The following is a 19,062-nucleotide window of genomic DNA, read 5'->3' as shown; positions in this document are numbered from 1 at the left end:
GACCTTGAACTAGTCACTCACCATCTCTTGACCTCTCTTGCTCGTCTGTAAAATAAGGGCTGTTATGTGGATGGCATGAGGTGAGAAAGACAGGAGCCTGGGGACCCACAAAGCACTGCACCTGCGTGCTCCGAGCTCCACCCCGTCCAAGCACAGACAACTGGGCAGGTGGCAGAGGGACAGCAGGCCGGTTTGCTTGTATCAGCAGACTGGACTTGGGAGCACAGAGTGGGGAACCCCTTAATCAGGAGGGGTCTGAGCCCTGGGCTTTGTCTATCCTGACAATAGCCCCTTCCCCACCACTGGGATCACACTGGGGGTCCAAAAGGCCTGTCTCTTTGTGACCCCATTCACTAGGTCAGGTGGCAGAGCCCTCTCCTGCCCCCAAGGTCTGCGGAGCAAAGACTCACTTAAGATCTGTGGGGGCAGCGGGTTCTGTGTCACAATGATTCCAGCAACAGCCACTCACTCTGGATAGCTGCTCTCTGCCTGGCCCCGGGCTCTGCCTCCAGCACCCCCACTCCCCACCCATGGAAAGAATCCATGCACAGGCTGAGAGCTTCTCTCCTTCTGAGTAGCCCCTGGCCCTCAAATGCCCCTCACCTGCTAGTCAGAAGTCCTTCCTCCCAGCTCTCCCCACTTCCCACCCAGGTTGGCTATACGAATGAGGGCCATTAGGACAGATTTGGTTGTACCCAGGATTTGGCTCCATGCTTGGGCGACCTTCCTAAGCAGTCGGCCAGCGGAGGCAGCCAGGTAAACAGGGAGAGGAGTCTGATGGACTAAGGGCTTCATTTGGTTATTTATTTAACTCAGACTTCTTGAGCAGCTACTATGGACCTTGGGCTTTTGGGTGGTCAAACACCCCATCAGGTGGACAGTGGGTCCCATCGAGCCTGTAATGTCTCACCCCTCACCTCCAGTCGTCACCCTGGGCAATGCCGCTCCCTTTCTCCCCAAACCCTGACTCATTCCTTGTGCTGGACCCTGTGATGCCTTCCCCTCCCCTCCGCCGGAGGGACCCCGCTTACCTTCAGAGTTCATTTCAAATGCTGTCTCCTGGTGAAAGCTTCCCCTGTATGTTCTTCCCTCACCTTCTCTCCCTGAACTCCTGGATTTACTATCTGGATAATTCATTTTGGTACTGAAGCATCTAAGGCCTCTTGTGGTTATTCAGCTGTGTTTTGTGTGTGTACAACTTGTTTCCAGCTAGACTGTGAGCTCTTGGGAGGCAGGAAGTATGGATGGCATGTTTTTCCAGCTCTTTTAATACCTGGTACATTGCTAGGCAGGTAGTAGGCAGTTAATTTTGAAAGGAGGAGGCAGGAAGGGAAGTGACTAGTGAGCTGAAATAGCAAATGAGATGGAGTCTGTCACTAGTTCTGATGACCTTTCTAGAATGTATCCTTGGTCCCAATCCCACACCCTGGGTAGGATCATAAAAGTTTTTGCCTCTGGCCAAAAGTAATTAGCCAGAGAGGTTGAGAATCTTGCTGAAGGTCATACCCAGTGAGATGATAGGATAGGCTGAGAATTAACCCAGGTGTGGCTCAGGTACTGGCTTCAGGCGACTCCCCGTCTGTGACCACTCTTCTTGAGGTCTCCCTTTTGCCCATCAGTGTGTTTTGTGTGTTCATGAATATGTGTGCATGCATGTGTATTTGTGTCTGCGTGTGTGTGTAGTGCATGTGGGTGTGCAGTGTATGCAGTGTCTGGAAGGAAGCAATGTAGCCAGTAGTCATCCAAGAGAAGGTTGCTAAGTCCACAGAGTAAGTGTAGAGCACGTGTGACTTTGTGTGTGGCTGCTGTGTGACTGAGTGTGTGTGTGAGGCCTTGGCGATCACCTTCTGACATCGGCCAGCACGGCTGTGCTGCTGGCCCAGGCCTACAGAGCTGCCGTGGCAGCACAGGACAGGATGGGGCTTGGAGCTCCTGGCAGGAGGCAGGCGGAGCCCACGGCACAGGCCTTGAGGGGGTCTGTGACACTGGGATCTGAGACCCAGGGCAGGGAATGGCCAGGGCCTGAGGGTTCCAGGCACCAGTTGCCCCGAGTGCATTTCTTCGTGGACTCTTTGGAGTAGGCTCCTCCCCAGGAACCTGAACCTGGGTGCCCGCACCACCACTGTCACCCCCCTGCCCACCCCTTCCCAGCTTGCTGGCCCTGCGCCTCCTCTCCCTGCGGCCCGTTGGGGAAGATCGGGTGAGGAGTTCAGGGACAAGCACTGGCTGCCTCATGCCCCACCCTGCCCTCCAGCCCGAGGAGCTTACCAACGCCCTGGAAATCAGCAACATCGTCTTCACCAGCCTGTTCGCCCTGGAGATGCTGCTGAAGCTGCTTGTGTATGGTCCCTTCGGCTACATCAAGAACCCCTACAACATCTTTGATGGGGTCATTGTTGTCATCAGGTACGCCTGCCCCTCCACTGCCCCTTGCCCGAGGTGTCTGCACGGTAGCTTGGACAAGGAGCCACTTGCCTGTTCCTCTGGCGTGGAGGGGTCTGGAGTCAGGCCTCAGTGACCCACAGGCACTACCACTCCCCCCAGTGGGGACTCTCTGTGCCCCGCGTGCTCCACACCACCCTTTCCCTCAACCCTCCCTTACTCAGGCAGAACTTGGCCTCCCATGTCCTTTGGCCGGGCCCCTCTGCAGTCTTCTTTCCACATTTCTACTTCTCATCCTTGACCCCCACACAGGCCTGGGGTAGGTGAGGCCTGGGAAGATGGCTTTGAGAGGAGCTGGAGGAGGTACAGGCCCAGCCAGCTGTCCCTGCTTGCAAAGTGCTAGGAAACCACCTCAGTCACCGGCAACTTATGTTAGGGGTTCCAAGACTTTGGGAAAGCACTCCATTCCCCCAGGCCTGGGGCCAGGGGAACTGCTTTATTGCTTCTTTTGGAATTGGCTTTAGATTTCATTAGAAGAGAACAAAGCAAGTATTCCATAACTGGATGCTGTTGCACTGGCTGAATGGAGGGAAAAGGCTGTCCCCCCGCAGGATGGGCTCTCCGGCCGGGAGGGGAGGGAGGAGAGGGCTGGAGCTGTCACCCAGATCCTCGCCATCTCTGAGGCTCCTTCCTGGAGGCCTGAGAGCCCGTCTGTGCCCCACTTGCTCATGAGGGGCTGCTGGGCCCTCTCAAAGGAGGGCCCAGAGGAGGGTGAGCGTGCAGCAGGCTCAGGCTCCCCGCTCCCCTTGCAGCGTGTGGGAGATCGTGGGCCAGCAGGGGGGCGGCCTGTCGGTGCTGCGGACCTTCCGCTTGATGCGGGTGCTGAAGCTGGTGCGCTTCTTACCGGCGCTGCAGCGGCAGCTCGTGGTGCTCATGAAGACCATGGACAACGTGGCCACCTTCTGCATGCTGCTCATGCTGTTCATCTTCATCTTCAGGTGAGGGCAGGTGTGGCATCAATGCCGGCCTGGAGAAGGGCCCGAGGGGCAGGGGGTGCTGGGTCCCTGACCCCCATCGTGTGGCTCCTGTCTGCAGCATCCTGGGCATGCATCTCTTCGGCTGCAAATTTGCATCTGAGCGGGATGGGGATACACTGCCGGACCGGAAGAATTTTGACTCCCTACTCTGGGCCATCGTCACTGTCTTTCAGGTGTGAGGGTAATAAAGCAAGGGTGGGTGGGCTAGGGGCGCCCCTGGTAAAGGCCCTGACTCCCATCGTCTGCCCACAGATCCTGACCCAAGAGGACTGGAACAAGGTGCTGTACAACGGAATGGCCTCCACATCATCCTGGGCTGCCCTTTACTTCATTGCCCTCATGACCTTTGGCAACTACGTGCTCTTCAATCTGCTCGTCGCCATTCTGGTGGAGGGCTTCCAAGCAGAGGTAACCGCCTGCCCGCAACAGCTCACTTGCTGGAGGAATTGGCTGCCCAACTTGAGCTGTCTTGGCCTGGGAGATGCTGCAGGAAATGCCCTTGACTGGGCCAGGGGACAAAGGGTGGGAGGCCCTGGGTCTCAGGTAGCCCCTCAACACTTGAGAGACAGGGTCGTCGTGGGGGATCCCTGTGTCCAAGGTTAGCAGCCAAGTAGGCTTCCCCCTCAAGGTTAACTAGACCCCTCCCCAAAGAGCTAGACGAGATAAGTGCTGGCACACAGTACAGCTGGATCCCTGAGCACAGGTACCCATCTGTGCCAAGGGGTCCAAGTCATCTGAGCTGCAGCTGAGCTGATGAAGATGCCACCAGGGCCCGGGCCGGGCTCAGCTGCCCAGGGTGAGAAATGAGCCCAATTAGCTACAGGCATGGCAGAGACAAGCATCTATTCCCAGCCCAGGCTCCATCACCTTCGTCACAGGCAGCGTCATCAATTAATACTGATTTACCTTGATCTTGCTGTGCCAGGGTAGCACCCCTGCTCTCCCTCAGCTCTGCCCCTCTTCCCACCCCAGGCCCAGGAACAACCCCAAATCCCAGTGCCTTGTACAGGGCAGGTCAACCCAACCTAGAAACACTCCAGGTTGGGCGTGGAGAAGCTCTTGGTCCAGTTGTCTCCGGGTGACCCGGATGGAAACTCCCGCTGCGGCCTGGTCTATAAATACCCGGCACATGGTGGAAAAACAGAAATCTATTTTCCAACTCTCCCAGCCTTGTAAGGGAGGGCTGTTCCCCGTAGGCCGTGCGGGGCTGCTGGGGTGCGGGTGTGTCTGTCCCACCCAGCCTTCTCCCTCCGCCCTGTTGTAACCCTAGTTATCCATTATGGCATTTCCTCCCTGCTGGGTGGTAGTGTGGGCATGGTGAGGGTGAGGTGGGCCTCACCCAGGGTGTCATGGTGATGGCTGGGCCTCTTGCAGGGAAGGAGGGACGTTGGCACTTTCCCTGGGATAGGACACTCATTTAGGGGTTCTCTAGGGCCTGACGGGCTAAGGAGTGCCACTGTGCTTCCACAAGAGCTAGGGTCTCCATGGAGACCCCCCACTCTCAGGAGCCGCTCTTGGCCTCTGGGAGGAGGCAAAGGGTGGGGACTGGGGTCCTCTGGCCTCTTCTAAACCACAGCTCCTGATGGCTGAGATTCCTTCAGAAGGGTTCCGGGATACTCCATGGAGGGAACTGGATAACAGCCCAAGCCCACTCCCCTTCCCTCAGCTGGCCTTTCAGCCACCTTGGCAGTCCTGGAGGTGCCCAGCACACACAGCCCCCTCTGCTCCACTGGCCCTTTCAGCAAGCACCTTGTTAGATTGAGAGCCGCTGAGCTGCCTGGTTGCTAGGCAGCGGCAAGATCTGCATGTGGGAACTGGAGAGCAGCCTGGCCTGGTCACTCTGGCCCTGCAGCAGGCCTGGGGCTGCTCCAGCCTGAGGGCTCAGCCAGGGCCTGGGGCCACGGCCTCCTCAACCTTCAGAGTACCAGCGCCTGAAGGGGTGGGCCTCACCCAGGGTGTCATGGTTCAGGTCTGGGGTCAGATGGAGAAAGGATTTCAGGATCAACCCCGCTGCATGGAGGTGGACAGTGGCATGGCTCTCAAGTGCCGAATGAGGGGCTGGACCAGCTGCTCAGTGTCCTGCACGTGGTGGGCTGACACATGGGTGGGGGGCAGGGGTGGTCACGCAATACCAGTGACCTGGACCCCTTCAGAGGCACCTGTCCTCTCCTGTAAGGAGTTTCAGAAGCTGTACACATGGCTCTGAGGGAGCCCACAGTCTGGCAGGAGGGGCCGGCTTTTGCTGTTGTGGTGGCCTGCTTTCTTGTAAATGAGGCAACCCTCCTCAGTGGAGGAAGTGGCCACCCCCATTCTGTTGGGCATCACCAGCAGGATGTGCGAGGTAGCCCCCTGCTGGTCTTGCCACCCTGACAAGAGGTAGGAGGGGGTGGCCCAGGGGACCTGGCTGGCTTGGCTGTTGATTTCCTGACTTGCAGGGGGCAGCGTCCTATATCCCTGTATATTAATCATCCACACACCTAATTAAGTGAACAGGCAGCAGGCTCTGTGTGAGGCCATTAATTGATATAAAACAACATCAGAGCTGTCATCCCAGTGTTACTTGTCACATCCCATCCCGGCTGGACCTGTTCTGGTTTGGAGGGATGCAGGCCGAGCAAATGGGAGTTAGGAGGTCTGTTCTTGCCCCTAGCCTTTAGTCCCCTCCCCAGCCTCTGACTTCCATTCACTCCTCCTTCCCACCTTCCGCTCATTCCTCAAGCCCACTGCCCTGGAGCCAGTGAGAGGTGAGCTAGAGACTCGGGTTCCAGGACCAGATGTACCTCTTACTCCGCAGTTTTCTTAACTTCTCTGGTCCTCTAAGATGGTGCTAGCAGGGCCTCCTTCCCACCTTGCAGCAAGGTGAGCCAGTGTTAATGAAGAAACTTCTGGCACCTGGCACACCCCTGGTGAATGGTGGCTGGTATTGTTAGGATTACTGGGGGCTCAATCCCTTTTCCTGCCCTTGTGGGCTCTGCCCTCCCCCTTCAGATTCATTCTGGCCCAAGGGCCTGTGGTTGAATTCTGGAAGGCCATCCTGTCCCATTTCCTCCCTTGCCCCACCCCCCATGTCTTGTTTCCCTGCTGTCAGGTGTGCACCCCTCCCTTTGTCATCCCCTCTTCGGGCACTGCTGATGTTTGAAAGCCCCAGTGCCTGTGACCAGCGCCATCCCCTGCCTCCCCCTCTCCCTGTAGGAAATCAGCAAACGGGAAGATGCGAGTGGACAGTTAAGCTGTATTCAGCTGCCTGTCGACTCCCAGGGGGTAGGTACGCGATCACGAGTCAGCATGCCCTCTGTGCCCGGTGCCCCCTCCACTCTGCCTCCGTGTCTGTGCTCGTGTTCACGCTCAGCTGCTGTGCAAACTGTGGGTAGCCATCGTGGTCATTGGTGTTGTGAGGTTTGCTTCGATTTTAAGTCCCTTCCCCCTTGAGGACATTGAGGGGAGGAGCCTCCTTGTCTGTGCCCCTATCAGCCCCAGAAGGGCATTGTTCCAGTCCCTCCCTGCCAGACCAGTGGAGGGGCTGGAGAACGAAGGGACTTAGAATCCTCTGTGTGCACGTGTGTGGTACACTCGCATGGGTGCCTACGCTGAGGTGCCTGAGGGGTCTGGGTCCTTGGGCCTCCGTGGAGTTGGGGTCTGTGCTGTAGACCATGCTCCCCCATCTCTCTTCCCTCCCCTTGCCCTGAGCCCCTGTTGGAGGTCCCACAAGCTGCCTCAGCTCAGGACAAGTTTTTGGATTGTGGAGAGGTGGGGGTGCCTCTTGCCAGAATGTACCAGAATTTTAAATCCACTTTTAGTCTCTGGCCCCTTGACCACCCAGGAGGCTCAGAAGGTATTTTGGGGCACATGCCTCCTCTGGCCCCCACACTGGGTCCATGCCCTGCTATTTCCTACACCTGGAATTTGGGACAAAGCCAGGATTCCCACGGGACCCCACAGTGCTGCACATCCCGAGCAGCCCCCTGGAGATCCCACTTGATAATTAAAGGCCTCGTTAGGGATGTAAACTGAGTTAATGAAAATGATCCCCTGAGATGCCAATTACACAATATTTATGTCCTTATCAAAAGTAGCAATCAAGTATTTCTTAATAACTTCTTAAGAAGTGTGTAATTACTGGGGAACCTACTGACCTGCTAAGAAGGAAGAAAAAACTGTCCCAGAGACAGGGACAGAGGTAAAAATGGGGCCGGGGAGTGGGGGGAGGGGGCTTGAGGAAGATGCAGAGGCACTGAAGTGGTGTCCATGGGCTGAGCCGCCTTGACTGGGGTCTTTCAATTTCCTTTTGGGGTCCTTGGGTCTGAGGCTCAAGGGAGGGCAGCCATGGAGGGGAAGCACAGGGCACAAGTGGCTTTGGAATTGAGGCTCTAGTGACCACCTCGCTCAGGTCCCCAGCTCCCTCTGGCCTATACCACCCGTCCACCCAGCTATCCCCTCTCCCCTCAGCCATTCTTGGAGCCAGTCCCAGCTAGGCTGGTTGTGCTGTGGGCTCTGAGGTTAGTCATAACCTTCTCTGAGGTGTGGCTGGTGGGAGGCAGAGATGTCAGGGGCCTGGAGAGCCTTGGGCCCCGCGCCTAGGTGGTCCGGCCTGTGCCAGTGCATGCCTTGTGCCGTGGTTGCTGGTTCCCGTGGCCTGTATGTGGTGTGTGTGTGTGTGAAGACAGGGAGATGTCGGTCCATCCCTCCCGCCCCTGCCTGGTCAGGTCCCTAATGACCCCCTGCTCCTCCACCTAGGGAGATGCCACCAAGTCCGAGTCAGAGCCTGATTTCTTCTCGCCCAGCCTGGATGGTGGTGGGGACAGGAAGAAGTGCTTGGCCTGTGAGTATCTATCATGGGTTGCAGCTGTGGGCCCTGGGCCAGCCTTGAGTGGACTCAGGGTCTCTCCCTCCATGCCCCCACAGTGGTGTCCCTGGGAGAGCACCCGGAGCTGCGGGGGAACCTGTTGCCACCTCTCATCATCCACACAGCCGCCACGCCCATGTCGCTGCCCAAGAGCTCCAGCACCGGCCTGGCTGAGGCGCTGGGCCCCGCCTCCCGCCGCACCAGCAGCAGCGGGTCTGCTGAGCCAGGGGCAGCCCACGAGGTGAAGTCACCCGTAAGCGTGCATGTGGGTGCCGGACAGTGGGACATGTTGGGTGTCAAGAGGGAAGAGTGGATGGAGGTGGACAGGCCCATGGGGACAGCCCCTGCACCATGGGCTAGGCAAGCCCCACGGGGGTCAGTAGGGCTGGTAATGCAGGTGGAGGAGCCCTGGCCTTGGGGACAAAAGGGCAGGATTTGAATCCTCTTCTTCTGTTCCCTGAGTGACATTGGGAACTAAACCACTCTGCCTCCTCTGTAAAATGACAGGATCCCTACTTCCTTAAAAGTGCATCATCATAATAATAAACCCCTTGCAATTGGTGATCCTGCACCAGGCACTCTTCTAGACAGTGCTTGTAAGTGTTCTAAACACATTGAATCCTCACAGCAGCCCTGTGAGGTAGGTACCATTATTATCACCATTTGACGGATGGGGACCTGAGTCTCAGATCGCCAGTGATGACGTATGGGAAGCTTCACAGTGAGTAGGTGACAGAGCCAGCATTCTGACCCAGGAGTTTTTGTCAGGGCCCATGCTTTTGCCACTATTTTATATTACCACTCAACTAAATGAGGAATGGGTGCTATTGTTATATCTCTTTAACAGATGAGGAACTGAGGCACAGAGAGGTTTAGTAACTTGCCCAAGATCACACAGCTGGTTGGAGTAAGCCCGAATCTGAGCCCAGGCATCTGGGTCCAGAGCTCTTGCTTGTACATCTATACTGGGGATGCAATGCCAGGGAGACTCACAGGAGACAGGGCCACAAGATCCTGGCTGAGACCACCCTCTCCCCTGCTCACCCCCAGCCGAGTGCCCGCAGCTCCCCTCACAGCCCCTGGAGTGCAGCGAGCAGCTGGGCCAGCAGACGCTCTAGCCGAAACAGCCTGGGCCGAGCCCCCAGCCTGAAGCGGAGGAGCCCGAGTGGAGAGCGGCGGTCCCTGTTGTCGGGCGAGGGCCACGAGAGCCAGGATGAGGAGGAGAGCTCGGAAGAGGAGCGGGCCAGCCCGGCGGGCAGCGACTGCCGCCACAGTGGCTCCCTGGAGCGGGAGGCCAAGAGCTCCTTTGACCTGCCAGACACACTGCAGGTGCCCGGGCTGCACCGCACAGCCAGCGGCCACAGTTCAGCTTCTGAGCACCAGGACTGCAATGGCAAGTCAGCGCAGGGGCGCCTGGCCCGGGCCCTGCGCCCTGACGACCCCCCACTGGATGGGGACGATGTTGATGACGAGGGCAACCTGGTGAGGCCCCTGTGGGCACAGTGACCTCTTGCCCCGACCTTGAGCGAGGGGATCTGTGCCTGACCTGCCGTTGGGCTGGACAACCTCCTCCCAGTTTTATGGCATTCAGGGAATTACCATCACATCCAAGGGATCTCAAGGGGTGAAGGCGAGCCCTGAAGCTGAGCTCGAGATAGCCCCTCTTCTCTCTCTGCCCGCCCCACCAAGCCCCAGATGCTTGTCATGCCTGGGGCTGCAGCTCTGTGGTCCTTGGTGGATACGAATGGTTTTGGGCAGATGCGTATGAATCTTTCATGGCCCTCCCCCTGTGACTCAGAAAGACCCATCACTCATCTCTCCAAACTGATGCCCTCCCCTGCCCCCTGTCTCATCTGGACTGCGTCAGAAGCCTTGATTTCACACCAGTCCTTACCCAGGCACCCTGCCCCCAGCCCTCTCACTGCCACCTTTAACCCTGGGATGGGGTGCAGGGGCCTGGGGCCTCAGGGTTAGCCAGTGAGAACAAAGAGCCAGTGTCTCCTTGTCCCTGGTGTGTCTTTGAACAATCCTGATGGGTACAATGTTTGATAATTGATGTGGCTCCAAGCCCAGCGGGGAGGGCAGGAGGGAGGACAGACCGAGGCTGGGCTGGAGGCAGAGGTGGGAAAGGCATGGGGGGTGCAGGGGAGGAGGGGGGAGATGAAGGAGCGAGGGATGCTCAGGGCACGAGAGGGGCCTTAGAGGGGGATGGGGAGGTGGTTTGGGGAGGAAGGAGGAGAAACAGGGCAGAGGGCTGCTGTGGGAGAGGAAGACAAGGAGCAAGGGCTGTGGGGCAGAGAAGAAGGGGCGCATGGGGGAGCACGGAGGCCCAGCCCTGCTCACAGTGCAGTGATCCTCCTGCAGAGCAAAGGGGAGCGCCTGAGGGCATGGATCCGAGCTCGGCTCCCTGCCTGCTGCCGTGAGCGAGACTCTTGGTCTGCCTACATCTTCCCTCCTCAGTCAAGGTGAGTAGGGAGTCCCTGACTGTACCCCAGCCTCTCTGTCTTGTAGGAAACTGTCCTGTGATGCCAGCCCCAGGGTGCTAGAAGTGTCCCCTGATGTGGGGGCGTGTGGGAGAGGGGCTTCGGGCTGGGCAGGCGCAGGAGACTTAGGGGCCTCGGGGCCCCGCTTCTCATGGCTGCCCTGCCTGCCCCCTGCTCAGCCTTTGCCTCTGTCCTGGAGCAGGTTCCGCCTCCTATGTCACAGAATCATCACCCACAAGATGTTTGACCATGTGGTCCTTGTCATCATCTTCCTCAACTGCATCACCATCGCCATGGAGCGCCCCAAGATCGACCCCCACAGCGCTGTGAGTCATCAGGACTCGAGGCAGGGACTGTTGCGCACCTGCTCTGTGCCAGGCTGCTCCCGGCTTGGCTCTCAGGGAGAGTGCAAGGCGGGCAAGGAGTCCAGAGAAACGTGGGGTCTCCCTCGGGGGTCCCTGACTCTGACCTTTGCACCTGTGCCTGGGGATGCCTCCTGTGTCCCTCCTGGGAGACACCAGCCCAGCTGGGGAGTGGGTCCTGCTCTTCACCTGGGTGAAGAGTGAGCTCCGTCTCGCCCCAGCTGTTTGCAGACGGCATGTTGTGAGGCCCATGTGTGAGTCACTGCGTGTTGGGGTGACATGCACAGTGAGATAGGCCCCAGCTGGGTGGATGGCCCGGCTTCGCCTGCTCCCGGCAGAGGGTCTTGGTCCCCCCCACGGCCTACACACCCATGGGGAAGGCATGTCACCCAGCCTGCCCCAGAGCGAGAGAGGGATGCTGCCCTTTGCTCCTCTTGGTCCTGTCAGGTCACAAATAAGTAGGTTTTCAGGGGCGGTAAGGGTGATGTTGGTCACTTCTGCTTGGCTGTGGGCCTGTCAGCCCTCAGGAGAGGAGAGGCCAGAGGCCAAGTATCTGGATGTACACCAGGGGCCTAACCTCTCCAGGATGAGCCGGCTGGTCTGATTGCTGCCTCTCCCCAGCTTGGCATCACGGCCCCTACCTCCTGACAAAGATTTGGGTCCTAGAGGGGAAGGGTGTGTGGCGGGGGGCAGATGTGTAGCTCTGTTGCCCTGCCTGACATCTTGTCCCACTTGGTTGGAGGTGGCCCCTGCCCCTCCTCTCTACATCCTCCTCCATTGCTCAGGTTTCAGTGCTGCCCGGGCTACTGGGTTCCATTAGGGTGAGCTCCAGCCAGGCAGGGTTGGGCAGAGGGAGCCTGAGGAGTGGAGGGGCCGGCCCAGGAATAGGTGGGTGAGGGAGCCCCACACCGAAGACCCGCGCTCCTGGGGCCTGTGTGGGATGGAGCAAGGGTGGCCTGTCCCACTGGCTCCTGGGCTGCCACCTGCCTGGCCCTGCCGCAGAGCTCTCTGCCACTGCTGCTGTGTCTCCCGCGTCTTCCCGCTTGGCCCCTCCCTCACTGGCTCTGTCATGAGTGGCTTCTCTCTTTCCCCTCTGTTTCTCACTCTCTCTGACACTCCTGCTTTTCCTGCTGCCCCTGCAGCTCTCTCCACCAACCTCCTCTGGCCACCCAGTGATGGAATCGGCCTACAGATATCAGGGAACCGGGCCACCTTCTTTCCCACCCTGCCCCAGCCTCTGCCTAGCATAAACGTGGTGCCTGGGGAAGCACGGCCTGTACTCAGGCCCCCAGCTTGCCCTGTGTCTCCATTTCTGGGGCACACAGCAGGAAAGCGAGTACAAGGGGCAGGGAAGAGAGTGGGATGGGTCAGAGATCAAGGTAAATCCTGTCCTAGTTTTAAGGAAGAAATAGGGATAGAGCCTGGGATATGGGGCTCAGAAGGCAGCAGCATGGTAGAGGTCATTTCTGCCACCAAACCTTCTTAGGGAGGGGTGGGGGGCAGTTCTCTTTGCAGGGCAGAGGTGAGATTGTCCACAGAGCTGTAAGTGAGTCAGGGGGCCTGGTACTAGCAGTGTGTGTGTTTAAGAAAGAGAGAGAGAAAGGGAATGGTGGAGGGAGAGAGTATCTACCTTGCTGTGGAAGGGGGGTAGTTTTTCTGAGTCCAACGCTGGGGGCAGGTCCAGGCTCTTGTATTCCTGGCTTCTGTATGCAGAGCAGACCTGGCCCTAGGCAGGGTCCTGGTGGGCAACACCTGCCTGCTCTCTGTTGCAGGAGCGCATCTTCCTGACCCTCTCCAATTACATCTTCACCGCAGTCTTTCTGGCAGAGATGACAGTGAAGGTGACGGGGGTTGGCACTGGTTTGCAATCATCTGGTTCCTGGGGTGGGGAGGGCTGTGAAGAGGACTGGCCACAAGTGGGGGTCGGGCTGGGGGCTGCAGGGAGGTGGAGCTGGAGGTGACTCCGCGGATGCCCCCAGGTGGTGGCGCTGGGCTGGTGCTTCGGGGAGCAGGCGTACCTGCGCAGCAGCTGGAATGTGCTGGACGGGCTGCTGGTGCTCATCTCCATCATCGACATCCTGGTGTCCCTGGTCTCCGACAGCGGCACCAAGATCTTGGGCATGCTCAGGGTGCTGCGACTGCTGAGGACCCTGCGCCCGCTCAGGTGAGTCCCCAGCCATGCGTCCTCTGCAGAGACGCCTCCAACAGCCAGCACCTCCACAACGGAGTGAGAGCCCCACTTGCCTCTGCTTCTGCCTGTGACCCCCACAGGGAACCCTGTCATCACTCAGCTGAAATCCTGGCCTTAGTTAGTTTCCTGCCTTCTGCACTTTCCTCTCGGTGACACTCCCCACGTGGCATACTGTTCAGGGCTGTTGGGCCCCAGCCTCCTGCAGGGCACAGGATAAGGGGCCATAGGCAGAACCCTCATACCCTTCAGCTGAAGCTCTCCCTTGGTGGTCCCCTCGGGTGGCATTTGGCCCTCCCTGGTAAGGTAACAGACTCCTTCCCTGGCCTCTCCCCACCTTTGGGCCCCTCTCAGGGACCACCCACCCGGTAACACTTCTCACAGGGGATTTGCCCTCTCAGGGAAACCCTCCCCAATAAGGTGATCGCCTCCACTCCAGAGTCAGGACTTGGGGACAATACTGACGGACTAGTGATGCTTCCCCTGCTGTGTTGATCCAGCTCCCTCCCTTTTCCCCTCCCTGTCTGCTCCTCACTCCCAGCACCCACAACACACTGCATGCCTGGTAACACCTCCCTTGGGTTGAGTCCCCACCCCAGCCCCATCAGGTAATACTTTGACATCTTGGGAGGGGAGATGGAAGGTGGGAGGGGGCTCTGTGGGTCCTGTTTTGAGAGAGTAAGGTGGGAGTCCCGGTGGCAGGGGTCCCATGCAAAGAGGACTGCTCTGCGCAGTGAGCCCAGAAAGCTGACCTCTTCCCTCTACTGTATGAAGCCCAGGATGGGGACCAGTGAGCCAAGATGGGGGGAGGGCAGCAGGGCAAGGGACGGGGAGTGTCCAGCTGGAGGTACCCTTCTGACCCCCTCCATCTCTTCCCAGGGTAATTAGTCGTGCACAGGGGCTGAAGCTGGTGGTGGAAACACTGATGTCCTCACTGAAGCCCATTGGCAACATCGTGGTCATCTGTTGTGCCTTCTTCATCATTTTTGGCATCCTGGGGGTGCAGGTTTGTGGGTCTGAGGGCAGCTGTTGGGGGAAGCCTGAGGAGTGGCCTTCCTATTGGTCCCAGATGCTGAGGCTTGAGCTCCTGCTGCTGACTTTATTCCAGGAGGAAATAAACAGGGGCACTTCCCTCTGGCCCTAGGCCTCAGGCTTCTTTGCCTCCTAGGCGTCTTGAAGAAAACTAGGAGCCCAGAAGGGGGCCCCAAAGGAGACAAGGGCCTCTAAGAGGCTTCTGACCTGTGATGGTTGCAGGCTGCTGTTCCTGCCCATCACACACAGTCCTCGGGAGCACAGATGCTCGCCTTGGCCCACAGTCTGCTCCGGGATCCCCTCCCTTCCTTCCCTGCTGGAACTGGGTGGGCTGCAGGCCAGGCCTGGGGATCCAGAGCCCAGACAGCTGGGCCAGGTTAGCGGCTTGCTGGCAGGCAGGCGGGTGCAGACCCCAGACAAGGCAGGAAGTGGGGGCTGCTGGGGAAACTTGGCCTCTGGCCCAGGAAGGGAACTTGGCTTTGGAGGAAAAAGAGCGGGAGCTGCCTGTAGGATTCAGCAGGCACCTCTGGAATCCCTCCGACCCAGTCTTCCAGAGCCCCCCTGGCTCCATCCATTTGAGCTGCAGGGTAGACAGCTGGCTGCTGGGACAGGGATGCAGGAGCTCCTGGGTGGCTACAGCCCTCTCCCTCCCTTCCTTTGCCTTCCTGGTGTGCCTCTGCCCTGGGGAGAGGGCTGTTCCTGGCTTCCTAGAATTCTCTAGCCCCAAGGGCCAGGCTGGGATACATACGCCAAGTGCAAGTGGCACCTCTCTGTGTAACTAATGCCCACACCTTCCCGTACTTCCAGCCCGCTTTGGTGAACAGTCCTGAGCTCTTCCGGTGGATTTAGTCTGTCCTGAGGGGCTTTCCCAAGCACTCTGGCCCTTCCTTCCCTCAAATTCCTTCTCCATTGACTCTCGTGGCCTGGTCTGTTCTGGAATGAGTGGGTTTTCCAGGCAGAAAGACCTGAGTTGGAGCCTCCTTTCTGCTACCTACTAGTTATACAACCTTAGTGAGAGATGTTACTTCTCTGAGCCTTAGTTTTCCTCACCTGTAAAGTGGGTTTGATAATACCTAGCCTGCCCCCACCATTAAACCAGATCCCTCAGCCCTTTCCCCAGAGCGTCTGATTCCATGGGTCTGGGGTGGACCTGAGAATTTTCATTTCTAGTATGTCCCCAGCTGATGCTGATGCTCCTGGTCCAGAGACCCCACTTGGGGAACCACTAGCCTGGGCTTTTGTAGAAAATATTCATTTTTCTACTGTTCCCCTCCTTCTGCCCTTTTGCAGTAGCTTCCCCAATGCCCTTTCCTCCCTCTCTAGGGTCTCTGCTCCAGGGAACCCAGAAGAAGAGGAGCCTGCATGGGAGATTCCTATCAGGGTTTCCCTGACTTGACCAAGCACCCCGCCCTCCCCCAGGGTGTGCTGGTGTGGGGGAAGTGGGGCTGGGAAGCTCTGGGATTCCTGTGGTCACAGCTCTCTTCTTTCTGTCTCTGGGTATGTGTGTGTCCAGCTCTTCAAGGGGAAGTTCTTTGTTTGCCAAGGCGAAGACACCAGGAACATCACCAACAAGTCTGACTGTGCTGAGGCCAGTTACCGGTGGGTCCGGCACAAGTACAACTTTGACAACCTTGGCCAGGTGAGCCCCAGGAGGTGGGGGTAGGAGCTGTGTCAAGAGCCTCGACCGAGAGAATTCAGTTCCATGCTCAGTGATGCATGTAGGGCAACTGACTTGCCAGGGCCTCAGTTTCATCATCTGGCAAATGGATCATAATGGTATCTCCTTGAAGGGTCACAGCAGGATGTGATAAGATGATGTGTGTGTATTTGCTTAGCACAATATGGGCTGCAAGGCATATGGTTGAGATGATTCCTTTTCTTACTCCACATTGGCAGAAAAGGAGAAATGTAGAAAATGAAATAGCTCCCTTAGTTTTGCTGGTTTGTTTCTCAGACCTACCGGTTTTGCTTTCTAGATTTCCAGGTCTCTGGGGTCCCTAGCTCTACCTGGCTGAGGTCAGAGGGTCTGATCACCTGCCGTGGCTCCTCTGGCTTCATACCAGCCGTGAAGCCTTGGGACAGAAAGCTCTGCTGGGGCCTGGAGTGTGACTCCAGCCTGACCTGTGAAGGGCACAGGTCCCTGAGCTGTTGCCAGGGGGTGCTCTGGGGACAGGAAGTGAGCGATTTAGCACTGCATCCTAGGTTTCAGGTGGTCTGCTCTTCTCCTCCCCTCCCCCAAGGCCCTGATGTCCCTGTTCGTGCTGGCCTCCAAGGACGGCTGGGTGGACATCATGTACGACGGGCTGGATGCAGTGGGCGTGGACCAGCAGGTAGGGCTGAGGTGGGCAGGTTCCATCTTTGGGTTCCTGTCACTCAACAGGGGCAGATACCAGGCATAATAGGTACAGACACTGGACAGAAAGAGGGCACAGCAGGTTGGCACATCACCTTTTACAACAGAGGCTGGAACTGGAAGCCTAAGGGCCAAATCTGGGAATGTTTTATTAGCTTGCATCATGGTTAAATTTTTTTTGAATTATGGTGAACATTCGAAAATTGGTGAATTTCACATGAAAATACAGATTTGGGCCTGCTTGGGACAAGTCCATAGATCTGGGAACATGGGGCTTGCGTTCTCTCAGGGTAAGAGTCAGCTGGAACAAAGCAGCAGCTGCCCCCTTTAAAAAGAACATCTACTCTCCACTTTGCCACGGTCCCCACCCCTCCCAACCGCCTAACACCAAACCTACATCATTTATTTACAATCATCTGCTGGGTCCCTGTAGCTGAGTTTGTAGGCCTTCTTTAAGAACCCAGGCTGCGGGGCAGCACCTGAGGTGGTCACCCTCGGGCTGATGCCCCCACCTGTCCTTCCTGCCCCCTGCCAGCCCGTCATGAACCACAACCCCTGGATGCTGCTGTACTTCATCTCATTCCTGCTCATTGTGGCCTTCTTTGTCCTGAACATGTTTGTGGGCGTGGTGGTGGAGAACTTCCACAAGTGTCGGCAGCACCAGGAGGAGGAGGAGGCCCGGCGGCGGGAAGAGAAGCGTTTACGGAGACTGGAAAAAAAGAGAAGGAGTAAGGAGAAACAGATGGCTGGTCGGTAGTCTTTCCACATCTCTCTGAGTGGTGTTTGACATTGGCATTGTGGCTGTGGGGGGCCAGGGGCTGAGGCTGGGAGCAGGGAGAAGATGCTTCCACCCCCTCCTCACCTCCTGGCCCCCCAAAAGCATGTCAGCCTTCAGAGCCCGCATGAAGCAGACCAGTTCAGCCCCGCTGGGGAGGGGGAACTACCCCCACCCTGCGGGGCTCCCCAGGTCTCAGCATCACGCTTCCCAGATGATGCCAGGTGGGAGCTGATGCACAGCCTCTCCCAGCTCAACTCTCAGTGGAGCCTCATGGGATGAGAACCATGCTACCTTGCCTTGTGCCAGTGTCTAGCGGCCCAGGGAATGGCCCAGGTGCCAGCCTTGCCTGCCCCAGGGCTGGTGAGCAAGCGTCTTGAACCTGTGCCTGCTTAGTGTCTATAGCTGCTGAGCAAAGGCCTCGGCAGAACCAGAAAATGGACAGCAGCCCTCAAGAACTCCAGACCCACCACCCTCCCTATCTCCAGCAAAACCCCCTGCCTTCCTGTCATTTTCTTGCCAAGTTGTTTAAAAAAAACTTACCCCTGGTTCAGGGAAGGTCTGAGGTCCCGGAACTCTAAGCTCACGCCTCTCTGGCTTCAGACACTCTGCCCCCTCACCTGGGACCTCCAGCATCTCTTGGCATTGGCCGGTGAGGCCCCCATCCCACCCCTTCACATGCCCTGATGCCATGGGTGGGCCAAGACTAAGCAAAAAGACACACAGATTCCAGGAAGGATGCAAGAGAAATGACAGGCATGGGACCCCTTTGTTCTCTGTGTCTCCAGGTGTGTCTGCACCTGGCTCTCTGTCTTCAGGGTTCCTGCCTGTCATCTGGTACTTGATAATCTCTGTGACTCTCTCTCTCAGTCCCTGCCCACGTCGCTCTGAGCGTCATTATGTGTGGGTTTCTGGAAGCCTTTGTGTGGGTGTCTCTGTTTGGGCTGCGGGTTTCCGTCCCTCTCCCAAACACGTCTTCCTTACTCTGCTAAGGTGTGTGCAGTGCTCTGAGTTTTCCCTTTGGTTTGTTAAAATGTGAGTACTACCAAATGGATTGGGGGCTACCTCCCCTTCCCTCCTGCGCCTGTGAGGGACACCTGGAACAAGGGCTGGGAGTGGGAGCTGGTGGGAGTGGGGTACAGGGGCAGGGCCGATGCTCCCCATGCCAGGTGGGGGCTGCTCAAGGTGGATGGTGTGGAGTTACTGGCAGCCGTGGTGGCGCAGCTCTCCATGCCCCACATCCTCAGTGCTGGCACCCCAAGCCTCCTGCTCAGCTCTGGGGTAGGGGTCCTCCTATCTTGGCTCTCCCATGGATGTCTGGGCTGAGCAGGCACACTGTCCCCAGCAGCCAAGCTCTCACCCCTGTTCCGTCCACCCCCACCCTTTACAGTCTGCCTTCTCAGCAGGGCATCTGCAGATGGAATTATTTTGGCAGGAGGCACTTGTGGCCCTGCCTGACCAGCTGGCTCCCCTTCTGGGGTCTGTAGCCATCTCAGGTGCTGCTGAGACTGTGGTGCGGGTAGGAGTGAACGTCTGTTCTGATGACAGTCTGCTGTCCCTCCCCATGCCTCCAGCTCCCTGCCCCTGTGACCCTGACAAGCTGGCCC

General features: G+C 57.9%; 1 protein-coding gene across 29 annotated transcripts in view; it reads left to right on the top strand.

Annotated features, from left to right (window-relative positions):
* Positions 1-19,062, top strand: part of CACNA1G (calcium voltage-gated channel subunit alpha1 G) — a 61,400-nt gene that overhangs the window by 26,523 nt on the left and 15,815 nt on the right. For 16 of the 29 annotated variants that reach the window (XM_036879720.2, XM_036879722.2, XM_036879719.2 and 13 more), the window contains 16 exons: positions 2,255-2,406; positions 3,195-3,380; positions 3,478-3,592; positions 3,672-3,827; positions 6,612-6,680; positions 8,154-8,238; positions 8,322-8,515; positions 9,313-9,744; positions 10,627-10,727; positions 10,948-11,071; positions 12,880-12,948; positions 13,087-13,271; positions 14,175-14,301; positions 15,841-15,966; positions 16,568-16,657; positions 17,216-17,408. In XM_036879720.2, the coding sequence (XP_036735615.2) occupies positions 2,255-2,406; positions 3,195-3,380; positions 3,478-3,592; positions 3,672-3,827; positions 6,612-6,680; positions 8,154-8,238; positions 8,322-8,515; positions 9,313-9,744; positions 10,627-10,727; positions 10,948-11,071; positions 12,880-12,948; positions 13,087-13,271; positions 14,175-14,301; positions 15,841-15,966; positions 16,568-16,657; positions 17,216-17,408 (2,404 nt within the window). Of the gene's footprint in view, positions 1-2,254; positions 2,407-3,194; positions 3,381-3,477; positions 3,593-3,671; positions 3,828-6,611; positions 6,681-8,153; positions 8,239-8,321; positions 8,516-9,312; positions 9,745-10,626; positions 10,728-10,947; positions 11,072-12,879; positions 12,949-13,086; positions 13,272-14,174; positions 14,302-15,840; positions 15,967-16,567; positions 16,658-17,215; positions 17,430-19,062 lie in introns of all 29 variants that reach the window. The other 13 variants (XM_036879724.2, XM_036879744.2, XM_036879739.2 and 10 more) reach the window with 3 other exon arrangements.

Source organism: Manis pentadactyla, chromosome 4 (genome assembly GCF_030020395.1).
Source record: "Manis pentadactyla isolate mManPen7 chromosome 4, mManPen7.hap1, whole genome shotgun sequence".
NCBI classification, from domain to species: Eukaryota; Metazoa; Chordata; class Mammalia; order Pholidota; family Manidae; genus Manis; species Manis pentadactyla.
Note: the sequence above shows the minus strand (reverse complement) of the source record. Positions and strands in the feature narration are given on the sequence as shown.